Raw genomic sequence first — 20,767 nt, 5'->3', positions numbered from 1 at the left:
AGAAAAGTAAAGTGAGAAAATTATATTCCAGCTTGCACCCAGAGTTCATCAGTTTTCCCTCTGGAGGTGATAGCCTTTTTTTTTTTAGATCATGAGTCCTTTGGAATTATCTTGGATCATTGTATTGATCAGAGTAGCCAAGTCTTTCAAAGTTGATCATCACTGCAACATTACTGTTACTGTGCAAAATGAAAAATGGTTATATTTTAAAAGAGGCTTCCCAGAGGCTCTGAGACTTTAGTTGTTGTTTCTGTTTTATTTTACAGATATCTTTTGTTTTTATATCACTTTCATCTATAAAACCATCCTTCTTCCCTCCTTTGCCTAGTGAGCTGGGCCTTTAAAAAAAAAGAATTTAAAAGAAAGAGAAAAATACTTCAGCAAAATTAAGCAACACATCAGCCTTGCCCAATATGCAGTATTCACACCCATAGCCCCCATCTCTGCAGAGAAGGTAGGGAAGTTAGGTGTCCAGACATTTAAAAAAAGGAATAAATATTTCATTTTGAAACTTCAAGCAGCTGAGAGGAATCTGTTGAAGAAGGGGCTCCCAACCCTTTAAATATCACCACAGCTGTTAATTATTCTGTCTATAGGTAAGGATATTCTTAGTGTCAGACACTGACATAGAACAGACTATGTTTTAAAGTGGGGCTTCCCAACATTTTTCATTCCAGTACCTCTTGGCTTCTAGTTAACCTTCCCATGCCCCCCATTAAATAAGATAGGAAATAAATTCTAGAGTTTACTGTGCAAGTTCTCATAAAAAAAGAAAATAAAGATATTAACTCATTTCAACAAGATACTATAATTATTTATCAAATATCCTCCCTGCCCCATAGGGAAGCTTCTCATGTCACCCCTCCCAGAGATATGCACATTATAGATTGGGAACTCCTATTTTTAATTTAATAATAATGACAACTAACATTTTTATGTCACTTGCTATGTGCCAGGCACTGTGCTAAGCACTTCACAATTATTATCTCATTTGATCCTCACAACTCTGGGAGATAGGTGCTATCGTTATCCCCATTTTACAGTTGAGGAAACTGAGACTAGATTTGAACTCTTACCTTGAGCCCTGACTAAGCTACAAAATTGTGGCTGAAGACAATTCTGAAGTTTCTTGCATTTTAAAGTGAAACTCTATTTCTCCCTCTCTCTCTCTCTCTCTCTCTCTCTCTCTCTCTCTCTCTCTCTCTCTCTCTCTCTCTCTCTCTCTCTCTCTCTCCCTCCCTCCCTCTCTTTCTCGTGTGTGTGTATGTGTGTGTGTGTGTGTTTGTGTGTGTGTGTGTGTAAAGATAAATAGATTGATTGGTTGATTGATTGATTGAGAGTATTGGCGGGCCTGTTATGTAAGATAAGAATAATCCACAAAATGAAAATCCAGACTTGTGAGATAGACCAAATTGGGGGGTGGAGAGAAAGCTCTATTTACATTGTCAAAATAATTCACTTTACGTAAAAATTGACCTTACAATTTGTTCAAGTGGTAGCTCCTTGGCGTATTTTAGATAAAATGTTTGTGTGTTATTCTCCCCAAAAGAGGGAAGAGATCTTGTCTTATGTAAATTTCATATCTGACCTCTGAAACAAGCCCAATGATCTGTACACCATCAGCACTGTATATAGATGTAGATATCACTATATACATATGTTAAATTTGAATATATTGAATATGTAAATAGCAGCTCTCTTGGACATACATATTATATAAAGTAAGACAAATAGATACAGTGAAGAAGTTGAATTTTTCTCTCCTAATAAAGAATATGTCAGTAGAATAAATGCTCAGGAAGGCTAACATACATGAAAAGAAGGTTTAATTATCAAATGAACTATAAAGATGTTATTGGCATTCATAAGAGAAAGATAGGTCACTGTGGGCTAGGTTATCAGTGGAGGATTCGTGGAGGAGGAAGAATTTGTCTTAGGCTTTGACAGCAACTTGCAATCCAGTGTAATCTTAAAAAAAAGAAATTTGAAACAGATTAGCATTAGAGAAAGGGGTAGGGAAAACCTTATTAGTTAGAATCCTATAAGGTACCTCTGTAAGGTACCTTACAGACCATTTAGTCCAGCCCCTCTCATTTTACATTTGAAGAAATAGACTACCTCAGCCAAGGATCAGGCTAGAGAGTTCATAGTCAGAACTAAAACCCAATACTTCTGACCCTTTCAACTGCAACATGCTGCTTCTCCTTAAGCAGGACTACCTGTTTTTAGGCTTAGCTTCATCTTATGGGTTTATTAATTTCTTCATCATTCATTCATTCATTCATTTCTTTCTTTTTGATTTCAGTTTGAAGGGTGCTCAAAAGCCTACTCCCGTCTCGAGAACCTGAAGACTCATCTGAGGTCCCACACGGGCGAGAAGCCTTATGTGTGTGAGCACGAGGGATGCAATAAAGCCTTCTCCAATGCTTCTGACCGGGCCAAGCACCAGAACCGAACTCATTCCAATGAGGTACCTCTTTTAGACTCAGGCTTTGGGAGGTGCCTGGGGAGGTGGATAGAGTCAGAGGAGGGAGAACACTGAGGCGGACTCCTGAGGTTTGTATAGCCAAGAGCCTTTAACTCCACTGTCTGTTCCTGAAAGGAGGGAAGGGGGGGCAGCTAGGTGGCGCAGTGGATAGAGCTCTGGCCTTGAAGTCAGGAGGACATGAGTTCAAATCCAGTCTCAGACACATGACACTTACTAGATGTGTGACCCTGGGCAAGTCACTTAACCCCGATTGCCTCACCAAAAAGCAAAAAAATGTAATTTTTTTAAAAATTAAAAAAAAAAAAAGGAAAGGGGGTGGTCAGAAGAAACCCAGACTAATAAGGTGAAATACTATGGCATCATGGGGAAAAAAGACTTTGCTTAGAGTCCTCGGACTTCAGATAATGACCAGCCTCTTGCTGCTGACTTCCTATATGACCCTAAATTAGTTACTTAAACTCTCAACTTCTTCATCTGTGAAATGAAGCTCACAGAACCTGCCTCACAAAGTTATAGTAAAGACAAAAGATTATTAAGCACTATGTAGATGTATTCTATTACTCTGAGTACCACCAGACTTATCCAATGAAGGTGTGATCCAAATTGTTACATCATAGGAAAATGACTGTCATAATGATTTAACTTTGCATGGGAGAAGGCAATTCGAACTTCCCAGTGGGACCTTTCTGCACCTGGTAGTGAAGCTCTGCAAAAGAAAATCATGCTTTGGCCTTTTGATATAAATTGATGAAGCACAATGCATGCTTTGTTAACTCCAGTTAATTTAAGCCCACTACCAGTACTTAGGGAATCCAGAAAATTGGCTTTATTATAATGCATGTGATGGTCTGGTGCAACAAGCAAATACCTGTGGATTGAATTTTATACTGCCATTAGTCTAACAGACTAAAGAAAAGAAAAGCTCCTAGCGTTTAATAACATTTTTGACCACTTAAAGATTTTACTATAAGACTAACTTATAACAGGTATTCATCATTCAAGAAAGAAACTTAAATGATAGCAATTAAAATTCATATGAATGTGGAGCCTCAAGCTACATGTGTGTGGTGTGTGTGTGTCAGTGATTTCATTGTTACATCCACTCTTTCCTTGAATAGAGATTGCAAACCCAAACAAATCTTAGAAGACAGTCGATCAATCAACAAGCATTTATGAAGTGCCTACTATGTGCTGAGCACTCTGCTAGGACTTAGGGATACAACACAAAAACGAAACCTTCCTTGATTTTAAGGAGTTTATAGTCTATAGAGGGACATAGTGTGTACATATATAATAACATGCAGTCTAAATATAGGGTAATGGACTAGGGAAGAAAACGGGCACCATTGGCTGGAAGGACCAAGAAAGGCCTTGTATGGGCAGCTAGGTAGTGCAGTGGATAGAGCACTGGCCCTGAAGTTAGGAGAACCTTAGTTCAAATCTGGCCTCAGACCAAACACTTGACACTTAACTAGCTGTGTGACCCTGGGCAAGTCACTTAATCCCAATTGCCTAAAAAAAAGTTTTTTTAAATTAAAAAAAAGGCCTTGTATAAAAAAATTGAAGTTTAAGCTGAGTTTGTAATGCAACAAGTGATTCTAACAGGTAGAGGTGAAGAGGAGGGAGTGCATTTCTAACATGAGGGATGACTGGAGCAAAGTCATAGAGATAGGAAATGGATCATGAGGAACCCCAAAGAGGAAAATTTGTTTGACTGCAGAGTGCAGGAAGGGAAGTAATGTATGATATTAGATATAAAAAGACTGGATCAGTAGTTTGGAGCCAGGTTGTAAAAGTTCTTAAATGTCAGGCAGAAGTTATATTTTATCATAGAGGCAATTGGGAGTCATTGGAGTTTGTTTTTTTAGTAGATAGTTACATGACTAGACCTATACTCTAAGAAAATCATTTTTATCAGCTGGTTGGAGGACGGATTATTAGAGTGAAAAAAGATGAGACAGGAAGGGCAGTTTGGAGACTATTACAATAGTCTAGGAGACAGATGATGAATTAGGATGAGAGCCATGTGAATGGAGAAAAGGTGATAGATAGAAGAGATGTTGTAGAGGTAGAAATGACAAAATGTGACCGCTCATTTTATGTAGGGGTGAAGGAAAGTGATGATAATACCAATGTTGCAAACCTGGATAACTAGAATGATGGTGCTGCCCTTAACTGAAATGGGAAAGTTTGTCAGAGGGGTGAGTTGTGGGGAACAGCACTAAGTTGTTTTGAATGTACTGAGTTGTGATATCTATATGATATCCAGTTTGGAATGTCCAATCGGCAGTTTGTGATAGTGAACTAGAGCTCGAGAGAATGAATATGACACATCTGGGTAGCATCTTCATGGAAAGGATAATTAAACCCATGGTAGTTGATGAGGTGACCAAGTGAAAGAAAGTAGAGAGAGAAAAGGGTCTAGGACAGAGTCTTGGAGTCTGCCCACAGTTAGAGGGAGTACACTATGGATGCTGAACCAGTGGTAGTAAAGACAAGTAAGAGAACCAAGTCTTCATGACTTGTGTGGGCAAAATAACTCTTCACTTGACTGACAGCCCTGTTGTGAAAAAGCCTTGCTGCTAAGCTAATCCTTGGAAGCCAGATATGTGGCCCATTTCAAAGCTTTTCCTGGTCTACAGACCTTGCCATAGGTATCTCTCTGCTGGCTTAGCTGTTGAGAGTGAAGGTTCACTCCCGTGCCAGGATGAGACATTACAGTAGGAAGATGGTGTGTATGTATTATATAAATCCATTTAGGAAGCTTTAAGGGAAGGGGGCCTGGACTTTGGAGTAAGAAGGCTCAGGTAAGGTATTGCAGTGATGGCTGGGAAAGATCTTTGTAAATTCTAACAGAAGTTTTATTTGTGTTTTACAGTCATAGGGAATGGAACTGGACCTATGATGTCATTGGTACAGGGAATCCCAGGGTGAGGCATCTTCCTGTACCAGTGCAGGGCAGAACCTTCTTTGCACTTACGGTCAGAGGTTTGCCTAACTCACTCATTACTTGCCCTGGGTCACACAGCCAGTACATGTGAACTCAGGGAAATGAATTCAAAACCAACCTCAGACATGTACAAGCCGTATGACCCTGGGCAAGTCATTTAACTTATTTGCCTCATTTTTTTGTCTGTTAAATGGGGATGCTGATAGCACCTATTTCACAGGGCTGTTGTGAGGTCAAATGAGATGATAATTATAAAATGCTTGGTGCAGTGCCTATAGTAAGCCCGATCTAAATGTTAATTTTTAAAAAATTTTTATTAGAGCAGGTACTTAAAAGGCCCTCTCAGTTTTGAGACCAGTTTTCCATACCCTAACTATTTGGGTACACTAAGACAAATCCCTTCCTCTCTTTGGGCCTTAGTTTTCTCATCTATCAAATAGGGATAATAATATTTACCTTAACTACCTTACAGGGTTGTTGTGAGAGTTAAAGGAGATAATGCATTTGGAAGATTTAAAAGCTAAGACAATTCCATGACATTGTTATTATTTTTCTGCAAAGCAAAAAATGAAAAGACCAAGAAATTGGAAGCAGTTGGCAGATGGGTGCAAGGAATGGCAGCCACAGATAGTCATGTAGCATTAATACCCTGGTTGTTTTCTCTTAGATCTGTACTCTCAAGGATTATGTTACTGAGCTCATCCTGGGTGCTCATGTTTTGGGTCTAAAACCCTCCATTCAGTTGTCTGTGAACATGTCAAGACACTTAAGTCACTGCATGAACTACCCCCAGCAGCCTGAGTCAACCCCCTACCAGGAAGGAGCCAGAGCTTTAGCAGGAATTAGAAATCAGAGGGATGATTGGTCCTAGAAATGTTTCTTGCTTGTCAGAGAATCCACAAGTCACCATTCCCCCACCTTGGAATATCTTAATGACTCCCCAAAGCAATTCCAAAATGCTCATTACCTGGATTTTGGCTTTAATGAAAGGATCTGGCAAGAGCAATGGAATTTCTCAATTAACTAAAAAACGCCCTCTCACATCATAAATACCAACATGAGTTATCACCTTCTGCTGGGTCCAACTGGAGTAAGAAATAGCTCTTGATATTTGCCACACCCCAGACACCTCTTTCTCTCTGGGTCATACCAAGTAAGAACTTCTGCTTTCTTGCTTACACATATTACTAACTCCCCAACCTGCATTTTCTAACCTTATCTCCAAATGGTTCCCTCCATTAACTCAACTCCAGCCATGTTGGTCTAATAATGGGTAGTATCTGCCAAAGTTTTAGAGCAGAAAGAATTATGATAAAATTTTCGTGGTTTCCCACACATGCCATGTACGTTCCTATTTCTGCTGTTTTGATCATGCCCTTCTCTATCCCCAGATTGCTTTTCCCTTTCCTCTCTACTGAGCTAAATCCCACCTGTCCTTCAAGGTCTGTGACTTCATTATAATGTCTGGTGTGTTCATAGAGCTCTAGAGGCTGTGTTTGGAGAAAGTAATGAGGGAAAATAATTGACATAATAATATGTAACCTATTGTGGACCTTAAAAAGGAAAGTCTGGGCCAGGAATTCATTCAATTCAGCAAACATTAAGTGCCCACTATGATCATGGTATACTTCAGTGAATAGCTGTAGCTGGCCTCAGAGTTAAGAAGACCTAGCTTTAAGTCCTCCCTGTGACGTGTACTGACTGTGTGACCCTGAGCAAGTTACTTAACTTCCCAGTTGTGCCTAGAAAACTCTTTAAAATTCAAAGTTGCCAAGAAGGTACTGAGCTACCTTGGTACAGATAGATTCCTCTTTGGGGATTATCTATTAGGAAACCAGGTGAGGGGGGAAAATGATCCAGGTACTGTTCTAGGTGCTAGAGATTTCAGGGTGAAAATGAAACAGTCTCTTCCCTCAAGGAATACATGAAACCTAAGGCCACTTCGGCCACATATCGACTAGCTAGTCCTAGACAGCAGATCATGAGTTAGCTTCACATCACATTCAGCCATCCTCCCAGGACATCCTTCCATCTGCTTGCAGCCTTCATGTTGTCTGCCTTCTGCTTTCTATTTCTCGAGAATAAAACATGCTTCTCTGGTCACCCCTCCCCTAGAGTGTTATCTTCCCCAAATAGAGTGTAAGTTCCTTAAATGTAAAGATGGTCTCTTATTTTAATATGAGTATTCCTAGCACTTAACACAGAGCCTGATCCATAGAAAGCACTTAATAAATACTTTGTCATTTGTTCATTCAGGGAGCTTACATTCTATTTTGAAAACTTCATATGTTAGTACGTAGAATGATGGGGTCAAACTCAAATAGAAATGAATATTGACTTAGAAGACCACAAATGAACATTATCTGTGTTGTATTTTTATTTATTTTTGTTAAACATTTCCCAGTTACATCTTAATCTGGTTCAGGCCACACTTGAGTCTGATGACCTATGGCCATGAGTTGGACACCTCTGCCCAAGAAATCACTACTTTATAGAGTTTGTTGAGTGAACTATTAGTGAGTTTCAGCCTTGTCTACCACTAAATAAATATAATATTACTCCTGAAAACTGCTAAATCATCAGATATCATGAAATATTTGAGAAAGAGGAAAGATATTGCAGTAGCTAAGAATAAAGGTAACAGGCCTGACCCTTGGAACAGTGAAGAGCTCTCTAGACTGGGTAACAAGGGTTCTGGATTCCAGGATCCCATCACTGACACAATAAGTGATCTTGAGTGAGATGTTTGGCTTGGATTTGTAGGATTAGAGTGAATACATGCTTTATGCTTGGGGATTTAGTAGGACCAAGTCTGATAAGTTATAAGACCTAGTGGTTTGAGGCTTAGGTTTTGACTGGCTTGTAGGCAATAAAGATGATTTCATTCTTGTCTGTGTATCTCCCGTTCCTAACCCATTGCCTAGCACACAGTAGGCAGTTAGTAATTCTTGTTGATTGATTACGTATGTGCATAGTCAAATTTAAAGAACAGACTCATCACAATTGTTGCTGAGATACTGGTCATCTATATTATGGGAATACATCTGGAGTGCTTCATGATCACTGAAATAATCACTCCCTCCTTTCATCCATACAGCTATTTGTCAAGTATCTTCTTTGTACTCAGCACTGTGTTAAATCCTTGGGGTGGGGGGTAAGGGGAGAATGTGTAGTAATAAAGAAGTATAAGATATAGTCCTTGTTGAAAAACCAAACCCTAGTTGGCACAGCAAGGTATACACACGTGAAACATCTAGGAAAACAACATAAGGCATTATACAAGCATATGTTATAACTGTGTGGTTTGGATTTTACTACAGCAACTTCAAGAAGGGAGGGTGAACCAGAGTCATTAATGATCATCTTATGGAGAACAGAAATTTGGAAAATTTGGATGGAGAGGGTATTCCAACTGGGGAGAATAACACAACCACAAATTTATTTATTTATTTATTTATTTTTGGCTAGGCAATGGGGTTAAGTGACTTGCTCAGGGTCACACACCTAGTAAGTGTCAAGTGTCTGAGGCCAGATTTGAACTCAGATCTTCCTGACTCTAGGGCCAGTGTTCTATCCACTGCACCACCTAGTTGCCCCCAATCACAAAATTATTGTGGGGAATAAGCATGGCATATATTTCCCATAGGAAAGGCCCCCCTCAATAACATCACTAGGATTTAACAATCTCTCCTGTGTCATTAACATCAGATTCCCTTTTCCCCAGAAACCCTACATTTGCAAGATACCTGGTTGTACAAAGCGATACACTGACCCCAGCTCTCTCAGGAAACATGTGAAGACAGTACATGGTCCTGATGCCCATGTTACCAAAAAGCAGCGCAATGATGTTCACCCAAGGGCACCTCCACTCAAAGAAAATGGTGACAATGAAGCCAGTGCCAAACAGGGCAGAGCAGGGCTGGAGGAGACTGCTGAGGCAAACAGTGCCAGCCAGGCAGTGGAGGACTGCCTGCATGTCAAAGCCATCAAGACAGAGAACTCGGTGGTAAGTGTCAATGTAGCCCTTTCACCCTAATGCCCTCAAAGCCTGTGTGTTTGTCCCTCTGGCTGGCCAGATCACAAAGCTAAGCAACACAATTCAAAGGAAGTTCTGTTCTCAGCTGTCATGGACTGTCCTAAAACCTGTGAGCTTTGCTTAAAGACCCGTCAAAGATCACCCCAGATCCATTCCATATTGTGATCCATGCCCTTGCCAGCAAGCCCCATTTATTCTTTTTTATAACCTTGACTTATAAAACCAACTGGCAAATCTCCATATGATGGACCTGGGACATAAGAACCCAGTTGATTGTTACCTTCTGGGACAAAGGACCCAGTTAATAATTAAAAAACAAAACAAAATGAAAAGCTGGCTGCTATATTTCCGGGCCAGGCTGAGAAGACCATGTGGTTGTAACAGTGAGAGAGGAGCCAAAACACCTAGAGGCAGGTGCCACCTCCATGTTTCACGTGATATTTAGACAGTTTTAGATACCTTAGGAAGTATGTATCTGCTCTTTTTCCGTTTGTTGCATAATTAACTTCCAGCTGTGACTTCTTAATTCTAACCACTTGTTCTTTGTCTCCTCTTCTTTTCCTTACTATACCTCCCTAAGGATAGTCGGTACTAAGGTGAGCAGAGTATCCCTTTGTGTTAGGCTATGGTATAAGTGCTGTCTGTATCTTAGATGTAATGTTCTAGAAATTGGTATGGGGGTGTGTGTGTGTGTGTGTGTGTGTGTGTGTGTGTGATCTCAAAGGACTGATTTTATTAGCCCATTTGAGGCTTTGAAATTAGAGGCAGCAAAGAGGGACACAAGGAAATGAGTTCTTATTCTTTTCATTTGGGTGTTCCTTCAAGAGAACCTGCCTTCCCCCATAACAACATGGATTACTCCACTTCACCTACGCCATGGTCTAGTAATCAAACTAGCCTTCTTACTGCTTCTCATAACTGATGCTCCATTCTCTGTCTCCATCCCTTTAACCTGCCTGCTCCACATGCATGGTATACCTGTCCACCTCACCTGTGCCTCTGATTCCCTCATTTTCTTTAAGACTTAGCTTAAATGCTATCTTTTCCATGAAGCCTTTCCTGATCTCCATAGCTATTAAAGTTCCTCCTTCCAAAATAATCTTGTATCTATTTTTCAGCATATTTTCAATGTACCTATTTACATGCCTAGTGTATCCCTGATAGTATATGAGTTCCTTCAGGGCAGGGAATGGTTGGCCTTTGCCTTTGTCTCTCCAGCATTTAGCACACTGTTTGGCACGTTGTAGTGCTTCATAAATTCATTTTTGTTGGTTGATTGATTGATAGAGCAAGGAGCTGAATCCCTAACTGCTGATTCTTAGACAAATGTAAGAGATGCTGTTAATCCAAACTAATTACCATTACTGTTCATTGGACTCAGAAATCTTGCCCTCATAGTTCAGGTACTCTGGAGCACCAGATGGGGAATAGGAAACCAAATGGTCAGAATGTAAGTGAGCTGGCCTTTCTGGTCTAGGATGCCATCTACCACAGAAAGTGCCAGATCCAGCTCAGTCATCACAGCAGTCCCTTCTGTAGCAACAGAGTAAGCAAAAGCAAAGTCCAGAGGGACCTAAAACCACAAGCCAGTTTATTCCCTCCATTCATCATCTACCAGTGTCGCAGCAGGAGCAGGTGGGGAACAATGTTCCAAGAGATCAGTAGCAGTCACTGGTCAACCAAGGAGATGTGAGAAGTACTGAGGTTCTTAACAAACACTGGTTAAACATGTGGGCCCAAGACTATACTAGTTACTGTGTGAAATACATGAGGAGAAAAGGACATAGCCCTGTCCTCAAGAAACTTACAGTTTGGCTGGAGTGATAAGACTAATGGAGATGAAATGCCTGTACGAGTCAAGATACAACCGGTAGCTAGACAATATGTAGATAAGAAGTGCTATAGGAGCTAAAAGGAAGAGATCACAGTGTTTGAACCTGACTCCTTTTCCCCAGAAAGTTCTCCTTATGAGTATGGACATGCATATGTGTGTTAGCCAATTTGTACATTGGTATGGGAGTTCACCTCTGGTTTTTGGCAGTCTAGTACCAGTCCTTGATTGATTAGATCACAATCCTCTGGTCTGTGTTCCCTCAGCTGTATCAGTCCAGCCCCGGAGGCCAATCATCCTGTAGCAGTGAGCCCTCACCCCTTGGCAGCGCCAACAACAATGACAGTGGAGTAGAGATGACCATGCACAGCGGGGGTAGCCTGGGAGACCTGACGACGCTGGACGACAGCACTCCTGTCGCTGACTCGACCGTCCCCTCCGGCACGTCAGCGGTCAGCCTGCAGCTGCGCAAACACATGACAACCATGCAAAGGCTTGAACAGCTCAAGAAGGAGAAACTGAAGACAGTCAAGGATTCCTGTTCATGGGCAAACCCGGCTCCTCAAGTTCGAAACACCAAGCTGCCTCCTATTCCGGGAAATGGTAAGCTGTCAACTCATGCATGCCTTGCGTCCACATAGAGATGGGCAATCACAGGAGTAGGAATCAGGAAACCTTAGTTCTAATCCTGCTCTCTCACTGGGCTTTTCACCTCATGGGGACTCAGTTTCCTCCTTCATTCCTCAAGTGATGGATTGTATCAGACAATCTCTAAGATCCTTTAATATGCCTATAAATACATCCCTCCTTTCTACTACCTTACTGCCCTCCACATACTTTATGAAATCCGGTGATACTGGTGTCCTTGCTTGCACCAGACGCTCCATCTCCTGACTCTAGGTATTTTCACCGGCTGTCCCCCATACCTGGGATATTCTCCCTCTTTATCTCTGCCTGCTGTCTTCCTTCAAGTCCCAGCTGACACCCCACCTTCTACAAGAAGCCTTCCCTAATCCACCCTTACCTTAGTGCCTTCCCTCTGAAATTATCTCTGATTTATCACTTCGGTATCTTATTTGTAAATAGCTGTTTGCATGATGTCTCCTTCATTATACTGTGAGCTCCTTGAGAACAGGGACTTTTTTTCCTTCACTTTTCTTTGTATCTCCAGTGTGTAACACAGTGCCTAGCCCATAGTAGGCACTTAATAAAAAGCTTGTTGACTTGACACAAGACTCCCTCCTCCCCCATTCACTTCCTAGTCAGGGGAAGCGCCTAGCAAACTCTTTCATACTGTCAGGTTTTTTTCTGGTGTAATTCCTTAGCTTCTGAGAGAAATTTTAATTTGGCATCCTAGGATCTCCAATTGGAAAATGGTCTCACTTGGTTTATTCGTGAATAGAATACTCTCCACCTCATCCTTGGTAGCCGGTTGTCTAGCCTCATGACTAATCTGTTATATTTTCCACAGTGTTTTGACATTAATTATCCCATCAGAGATGAGAGATGTTACTACTTGGGTTTTTTGTTTTCTTTCCTCCAGGCTCCATCATGGAAAACTTCAGTGGACCCACAGCACCCCTGCCCAATCCGAGGATCATGGAGCTGTCAGTGAATGAGGTGACCATGTTAAACCAGCTGAACGAGCGAAGGGACAGCACAGCCAGCACCGTCAGCTCAGCCTACACCGTCAGCCGCCGTTCCTCCGGCATCTCCCCGTACTTGTCTAGTCGCCGATCCAGCGAGGCCTCTCCCTTTGGGAGCCGCCCCAACAATGTCAGCTCTGCCGACTCCTATGACCCCATCTCCACCGATGCCTCCCGCCGCTCCAGCGAGGCCAGCCAGTGCGGCGGAGCGCCAGGGCTGCTGAACCTCACACCAGCTCAGCAGTACAGCCTGAAAGCCAAGTATGCTGCAGCCACCGGAGGGCCCCCGCCGACTCCCCTCCCAAACATGGAAAGGATGAGCCTGAAAAATAAGATGTCTCTACTTGACCCGTCAGAGTCCTCTCTGCCACCCCCCTTCCCACGTCCGCTGGGACCAAGGCGTGGTAGTGATGGGCCGTCGTATGGGTATAGTGCTGCCCCCACCTTCCCCCATGAAGTTGCGGGCAATGGGACAAGGAGAGCAAGTGACCCCATAAGGAGACTGGCTGCTGAACCTTTGTCTCTGCCCCGGGTGCAACGTTTCAATAGCACCAATAGCATGAACCCACCTCATCTGCCTCCCTGTGCAGAGCGGAGGAACTTCAGCCTCCAGAATTACACCCGCTCAGATGGCGCCTTGCCCCGCCACGTGTATTCTCCCCGCCCTCCAAGTATCAGTGAGAATGTTGCCATGGAGACAATGGCGGTGGAGGCGGATGGCCCCAGTGGGGAGGATGACATCATGTTGCCTGATGATGTAGTACAGTACATCCAATCGCAGAGTGCTGGTGCTGCTGAGGACGGTGACTCCCTGGCATACCGTGGAGAAGCCCCAGGTTTCCCTGGGAGCCTGAAGCTGCCGAGCCCAGGCCTCCACGGCCCACGCAGGATGGCGGCATCCAACTCTTCTGGGAGCCGGCCAGCGCCCATGCTGGCTGATTGTCAACTAGGCTATGGTGCTCCCCCCAGCCTGAACAAAAACAACATGCCTGTGCAGTGGAACGAGGTCAGCTCGGGCTCTGTGGACGTTCTTTCCAACCAGCAGGCCAGACAATTTCCTCAGGGCAACTTAGCTGTGGTACAACAGAAGCAGACCTTTGGACAGTACCAGAGCTACAATCAGCAGGTCCTGCAGACAAGCCCCAATGATCTCGATAGCACTCAGTCCAACCTCCTTCCAAGAAATGGGGTTGCTTCTGGACAAAGGGTCAGTTACATGCAGGTCCGGCAACCGCTACAGGCCAATCCCTGCCCCACCATGAACCCGGACTTAAGCCCCGATGCAGGATACAGCCAGCCTCACCCCATGCTGAGCCCAAACACAATGGGTGGGGACATGAACCAGCTCTCCCCGTCATGTAGCAACGTGGGAGTCAAGGCAGGGCACCTAGGCCTCCCTCAGCAAATGGATATTGCCTCTGACCCTTCCCTGATGGTAAACAACCGGAGGGAGCACCCGCTACCCGACCCAGCCACGCACATGGTGACCCCGCAGAACTACCCACGGCAGAGCCATCACCTGCCACCGACCATGAGCCAGGAAGGCTACCACCAGTCCCCATCTCTTCTGACCTCCCATCAGCCCGATTTTGCTGACCCACAGCAGACCGTGATGGGGTCAGTGGGGCAGAGCTTCGGACCAGGCCTGGTACAGCCACGCCCACCCCCGGAGCCAAGCCCAGCCAACAGACACCGTGGGGTACGCTCTTCGCAGCAGCTGGGCTTCATGAGAGCCGCAGCGTACCCGATGGCCGCTGGAGCGCCCAGCCAGGAGACGGGGGAGGCTGTTCCCAAATCAATGAACAGCATGGTCTCGCCGCAGCAGCAGCAGCAGCAGCAGCAGCACACCAGTGGGCCCCGGGATAACAGCATGATGTACTACTATGGGCAGATCCACATGTATGAACAGAATGGAAATTTTGAGAACCATGTGGACTGCCGGGTAATGCAGCAGCAGCAGCTGCAGCAGCAGCAGCAGCAGCAGTGTTCATTGAGCGACATCAAGCCACATGCCGTAGCCTCCCCAGGGGCAAATCAGGTGTCGAGCACTGTGGACTCCCAGCTGCTGGAGCCTCCGCAGATCGACTTTGATGCCATCATGGACGATGGCGACCATTCAAGCCTAATGTCGGGAACCCTGAGCCCCAGCATTCTTCACAATCTCTCCCAGAACTCCTCCCGCCTCACAACTCCACGGAACTCCTTGACCCTGCCCTCAATCCCAGCAGGGATAAGCAATATGGCTATTGGGGACATGAGCTCCATGCTAACGACATTAGCAGAAGAGAGCAAGTTCCTAAACATGATGTCTTAACACAAAGCACAAGGAGGCAAGGAGGGAGGGGCTGTTTGCCAAGCAATCTGATGAATGTACTTTTGAAACATAATCACTTCCTAGAGAATAGAGATTTTCTTTTCCAACAAGTATTAAATACATGAAAAGGATTTTTAGCAAATTATTTGTACAGACTTCACGAACTCTCTAGAGGCATTTTTTGTACCTGGTGGTACGTCTCTAGTCATTTTTTGACTTATTTTACAGAGCACTGAGAAATGTCACAATAGAGAAGGGGCTGGGGTGGGGGGGACTTCTACAAGCCTTCCATGTAAATGCACAACTATACTCTGGCTGCCTCCCTTGTGTCATTTGGCTAATGAAAATCTCATTAGCCAAAAACTTTTCCCTAACCTACTTTCCAGGCAAATTTGGGGAGGAGTGGTAAGGAGGGGAGATTGCATTTTGGTCTGAATTTGAAGGCTATAATGCATATTCAGCTCCTGTGAGATTAGGTTTTCCTTATGGTGTCAGTGAGGGAAAGTATTCTTTACCCCCACTCCCCTCCCCAGTTCTTCTTTAAGAATACTGTAGTGGAGCTTGTCACAGAGGAGAAACCACCGATTCCATCCAGCCACTCCAAAAGTGCCTTACTGTGCGCTGGTAGGGAAATATCAAAATATAGGGACTATAGTAGGGAAGGCATCAAAATATAGGGCCTGCAATCTTTGTAAGATATGTGTACATTAATAAATAAAATATGGCAGTGTTGCTAGAATGACATGTACATGGGCTGAGTCCAGAATGATGGCCCCCTTGTATCCAGATTGTGTTTACAGTGTGGTTGATGTTGTATTTAAAATGAACCCCATCCTGAAGAAGAACGCTCATTTTTATATACCTCCAGGGCAATGGTGATGCTATATATTGGGGATAGACCAAATTTGGTCTGACGCATTGGGATTCTACTTGCCAAAGGGGATGGGTAGGGGCACTGATACCTACCATTGGTTGGAACCCATTCTTTTTCCTTTCTATGATTGCCTTCCTCCTCAATCAGAATATGAGGAGTCAACTTAAAAGTCTAACGTCAGGAAGGAGAGAAATATGCATTTACCAAAAGCTTCTATGTTTTCTTAGTACATTATTCTTTTGCTTTGCTATGAAAAATGTTATAGGGCTCTGTCACAGCCCCTCCCTCCAGGTCTCTGAAGGGCACTTATTCTCCTGGCAGAACGATAGTGTCCAATCCTCTGACAGTGCTCGTTACTCTCAGCTGAGTTACAAATGGGCTGTACCTGCTGTATCTTCAAGATACCCCTTCTTCCTCCCTCCTTCTCCCGTTCATTCATAAAGGAATGATGAATATTGCATGGTATGCCGGCTCAGGGGCTGGGCTGTACCAGCCCTTCGGAGCACTGAGGGACTGTCACTAAATTCTCCTGCTCAGAGTGGCTTGGCCCAGCTTGGAATATGAAGAATGCATTTGGAGCTTGGATTACAAGGGGTAACACTGGTTTCCCCCACCTTTTATAATGGGGTTTGCAGCAGTCAAAATCAAGCCCACTACTCTGTTGTTATCAGTGATTTGGGATATTTTCCCAGCATCTGACATGACTTAGCCCTTTTTTATGCCCCATGACTGCTGAGGGGATCAGGGGACAGAAATCAGAATGATCAGTCCTGGGCTTCACTATCATACAGTCCCCTGAACTCTATTACTTTTAAAAGGTCAATTCTAAATGCACGAATCTTGGATGTCCTGAAGGTCCTGAAGAGTCTATGGCTTCCTAATGGTGTTCACTCATTTACTGAGATAGTATTATGATAACCATCCCCCATTTGTATATATTCTGTATAGAAGACACCATTACTAAAAATACTATAGGTGAATGTTGGGTCAGATTTATATCTCAGAAACATTTTTAGCTGTTTTCTACAACCTACAAATTGAGATGACACACTCAACTTGTAAATAATTCTTTTTGTACATTAAAAAAATAATTTTTTTTCATAATTTATTTTGTCTGTCTTCTTACTCCTTGACAGTAGCTAATGAAAACCAGGACAGTAAATTTGTTGCATTTGAAATGAAATTAGACTATTTTTTTCTCAGCCAAATTGATATTAACATTACTTTCTAGCCAAAGAAACATTTTAAACTGGAGTGTTGGCTAGCCAATTTGGTTCCTGAGTCTGAGAGCTTGGTGGTTGATCAGGGGATGATTCTAAACACTAAGTGATTTTATAATCAGTTTTTATGGCCAGGTCAATTTGTAGAATCTTAAAGCTGGAAAAGACCTCAGAGGTCATCTGGCCCCCTTTTCAGAGAGGAAGAAACTGAAGCCAAGAAAGGTAGCAAAGCCAACTTAGGTCTCCTCATGGCCAGACCAGTATTTCTACTAAATTGTGCCACCCTTCTTATTCAAGTGAATTCCTAGAACTTTAAGGCTATGGCCTGAGAATGGGACTTTTCTCTGCCTTTCAGTGGAACTCATTCATTTACAAGAATTTTGGCTGAGAGGAGATAGAAGGAAGGAGAAGAGAATAAGCATTTACGTAGCACCTACTACGTGCTGGGCACTGTGCTACATGCTTTATATTATTTCATTTTTCTTCACAACAACCCTGGGAGATAGGCGCTATTATTATCATCCCCATTTTATAGTTGAGGAAACTGAGGCAGTAGAGGTTACTCAGGTCACACAGCTAATAAGTGACTAAGGTCATATTTGAATTTAGATCTTCTTGTCTCCAGGCCCAGCACTCTGTCCACTGCATCACCAGGCATAGATCTCATAAGAGATGCAAAGAGCTTGAACATGGACTTGAACACCAAAGCCCAGTGCATGTGAATTGGAAAGGGAGGGGAACCCTTAAAACTCTAAGAGGCAAGTTTACCAGTATTGTATAAAGCAAGTAAGACAATGAACTTCATGATCCCTAGAAGTGACCCAGGCTGAAAACAGAAACAAGTCCAAGAAGAATGGTTGGTTGACATCCATATTGGATTATTAAGAGGAGCTAGGGATATTTGGGGCATGTCCCTAATTTTTGAAGGTAGATATCATGGAAGGTAACCGTGCCTTACCACAATATGTCCCCTAATGGTTTAATGAATTAAGCGTCAAAAGCATCATGAGTTAGAGACCCAAGAAGCATTTGTAAAGGAAGGGAGGTGGAACTTTACTTTTCATGGTACATCTGTGAAACAGTGTGTGTGTATATATGTGTGTAAATAAATATATATATACACAAACATGTTTATGTATGTATGTATACATACATGTAAGTATAGTATAATAATACAGTAGTATGATAGTCATAATAATAAATAGCTGGCCTTTCTAAAGTACTTGGCTTTTTCAAGACATTTTATATAGATTCTATCATTTGATCTCTACAACAACCCTGGGAGGAAGGCAGTGCATGTATTATTCCCACTTTTATAGATGAGAAAATAGACTAAGAGAGATTGACTTGCCCAGGGTCACACAGATATTAAATGGTGGAGCTATAATCAAGGTCTTCTGAATCCCAATTCTAAAAGTTTTCCTGCCACATCATGCTACAAGGTAATAGTGTAGTACTTTGGGGACATAGTCTTCCAGTGGTGCAATCTTGAACTTTTTAGTCTTCAACAAATTAATGTAGCCCGTATAATTTATTCTTAGTTCCAGGGGCAGCCCATTCTCCCCTTTCTCTTCAGTGCCATCCTTAGAGTAGGTATTTGTCCTCCCTCACTCACTGTGGATCTGAGCCAGTTTTTAATTATCCAGGCCCATTCCCTAATGTCCAGTAAGTAGGAAATCATTTTCAGTTCCTTAAGGATTTTCATTGCAAGTAACTGTAGACAAGTTGTAAGGTAAAGTACAGGTGGAGCGATGGAAGATTTCCCCCCAGTAAAAGCCATGCCTGTGGGTCAACTTTTCACCCACAGCCTGGTTTCTGCAGTATCCTATTTTCCCCAAATTATGAATAAGAGTATAGCCACATCGACAACTTAGATGCACAGCTAAATTTTACTTCAGATTGAGGGAATTTCAGAATACATTATGGTATAGTGGGCAGCACTGAACTTGGAGTCTTAAGACCTAAATATGAATCATGGGTTTGCCACTTATGTGACCTTGGCAAGGTCACTAACTCTCTGAGTCTCAATTTCCTAATCTGTAAAATAAGTGGGTTGAACTGGATAACTTCTAATGTCTCCTCCGTCTCAAAATCTATGATCCTATATCTGTTGCTAATTCCTGATCTGCAATTTAATATGATTGAGTTACAATACTCAATCTCACTGCAAGTGATAGCTCAGGTTTAAAAAACAAAATTAGTCTGAAGGTCTTTCCTCTAGGGCCTGACCTTTAAATTATGCTTCTTCTGAGTACACCTTTCAGTCCTACTTTGTGGTACCATCTGTACTTCCCCCATTCTACTGCCTGTGTAATAAAGTTCTTTATCATCTTTCTGTTTCCCCACCCCTGATCAGCAGGACTGTTGCCTAGCCCCTGACTTCATCCATCATTAATTCAATTTAGCATCCTCCTGTCTCAACTTTTTTTTAAGGCCTCTTGACCACCCACATTTTACTGTTTTCCCCCTCTAGTCTCCATGGTTTCTCCAAAGACTAAAGTTCTTTACAACCCAGTCCCTTGGGTAGCAGCCACCTATCTAGTCCAGCTGAAGGTTCTCTGCCTTTCTTCCCATTGTCACACTCCCTTAAAGTACTTCTATTGAGGGTTTTTCAATACATATCTCTGTTTTAAAGGTGATCCTCATTTATTTCAACTGCACTTTAAAATATTTGAAAAATGCTTAAGATTCTATGCCAGCACCAAACCCCCACCACCACCAATATACTTTTATTCATAGTTTCAACCATCATGGTATAATGGGGGAAAAAACAGCACTAGATTTCTCAGTCAGGTGTAGGTTGGACTAGGTGGACTAATCTGAGATTATGTGATTTTTAAATTGAAAGGCTTTCATTTAAACCCTGACTCTGCTAATCACCACATATGTGACCTTGAGCAAACCACCTCATTTCTCTGGGTCTCATTTTCTTCTATAGCCAACTGAGAAGATTGGCCAGGTGGCTTTTGAAATCCTTGCCCTCTCCAAATCTATGATTCTGTGGGATTAAATGACCTCTACCCTTCCAGCTCTAAATTTCATGATCACAGTATGTCTTCTCCCAACAAACTTTTGTCCTGAGCTATACAATGGACTGATTTAAGGTTCACCCTTTGATGAAGCTGGTATAGCCACTGGTAGACGTGGAAAGGGGTACCACTCAGTCTTCAATTGAACTGGTACAGAGATAAGCAGACACAGTGAAGTCAGGATACTGGGTAATCCACAGCTTCTGGAAAGCAACATGGAAAAAAAGTAACATTTCCTCAAAATCAAGTGCCAAATGGGAATGTTGGAATACAATTAAATAGAACCATACAGAGAATTTTAGGAGAAACTTCTAATGGCGAATCTATTCTTTTTCCATGGTAGAGATATAGGCATAGCAGGAAGAGAGATACCATGTGT

The 20,767-nt window shown here is 42.8% G+C and overlaps 1 protein-coding gene across 2 annotated transcripts in view; it reads left to right on the top strand.

The window, feature by feature from the left end:
- GLI2 (GLI family zinc finger 2) overlaps positions 1-17,243 on the top strand; it is a 401,830-nt gene extending 384,587 nt beyond the window's left edge. For both annotated transcript variants that reach the window (XM_020963138.2, XM_020963136.2), the window contains 4 exons: positions 2,306-2,470; positions 9,163-9,444; positions 11,572-11,908; positions 12,849-17,243. In XM_020963138.2, the coding sequence (XP_020818797.1) occupies positions 2,306-2,470; positions 9,163-9,444; positions 11,572-11,908; positions 12,849-15,265 (3,201 nt within the window). In that variant the 3' untranslated portion in view covers positions 15,266-17,243. The remainder of the gene's footprint in view (positions 1-2,305; positions 2,471-9,162; positions 9,445-11,571; positions 11,909-12,848) is intronic.
- The last annotated feature ends 3,524 nt before the right edge of the window (positions 17,244-20,767 follow it).

Source organism: Phascolarctos cinereus, unplaced genomic scaffold (assembly GCF_003287225.1).
Source record: "Phascolarctos cinereus isolate Bilbo 61053 unplaced genomic scaffold, phaCin_HiC Scaffold_726;HRSCAF=1367, whole genome shotgun sequence".
Classification (NCBI taxonomy): domain Eukaryota; kingdom Metazoa; phylum Chordata; class Mammalia; order Diprotodontia; family Phascolarctidae; genus Phascolarctos; species Phascolarctos cinereus.
Note: the sequence above shows the minus strand (reverse complement) of the source record. Positions and strands in the feature narration are given on the sequence as shown.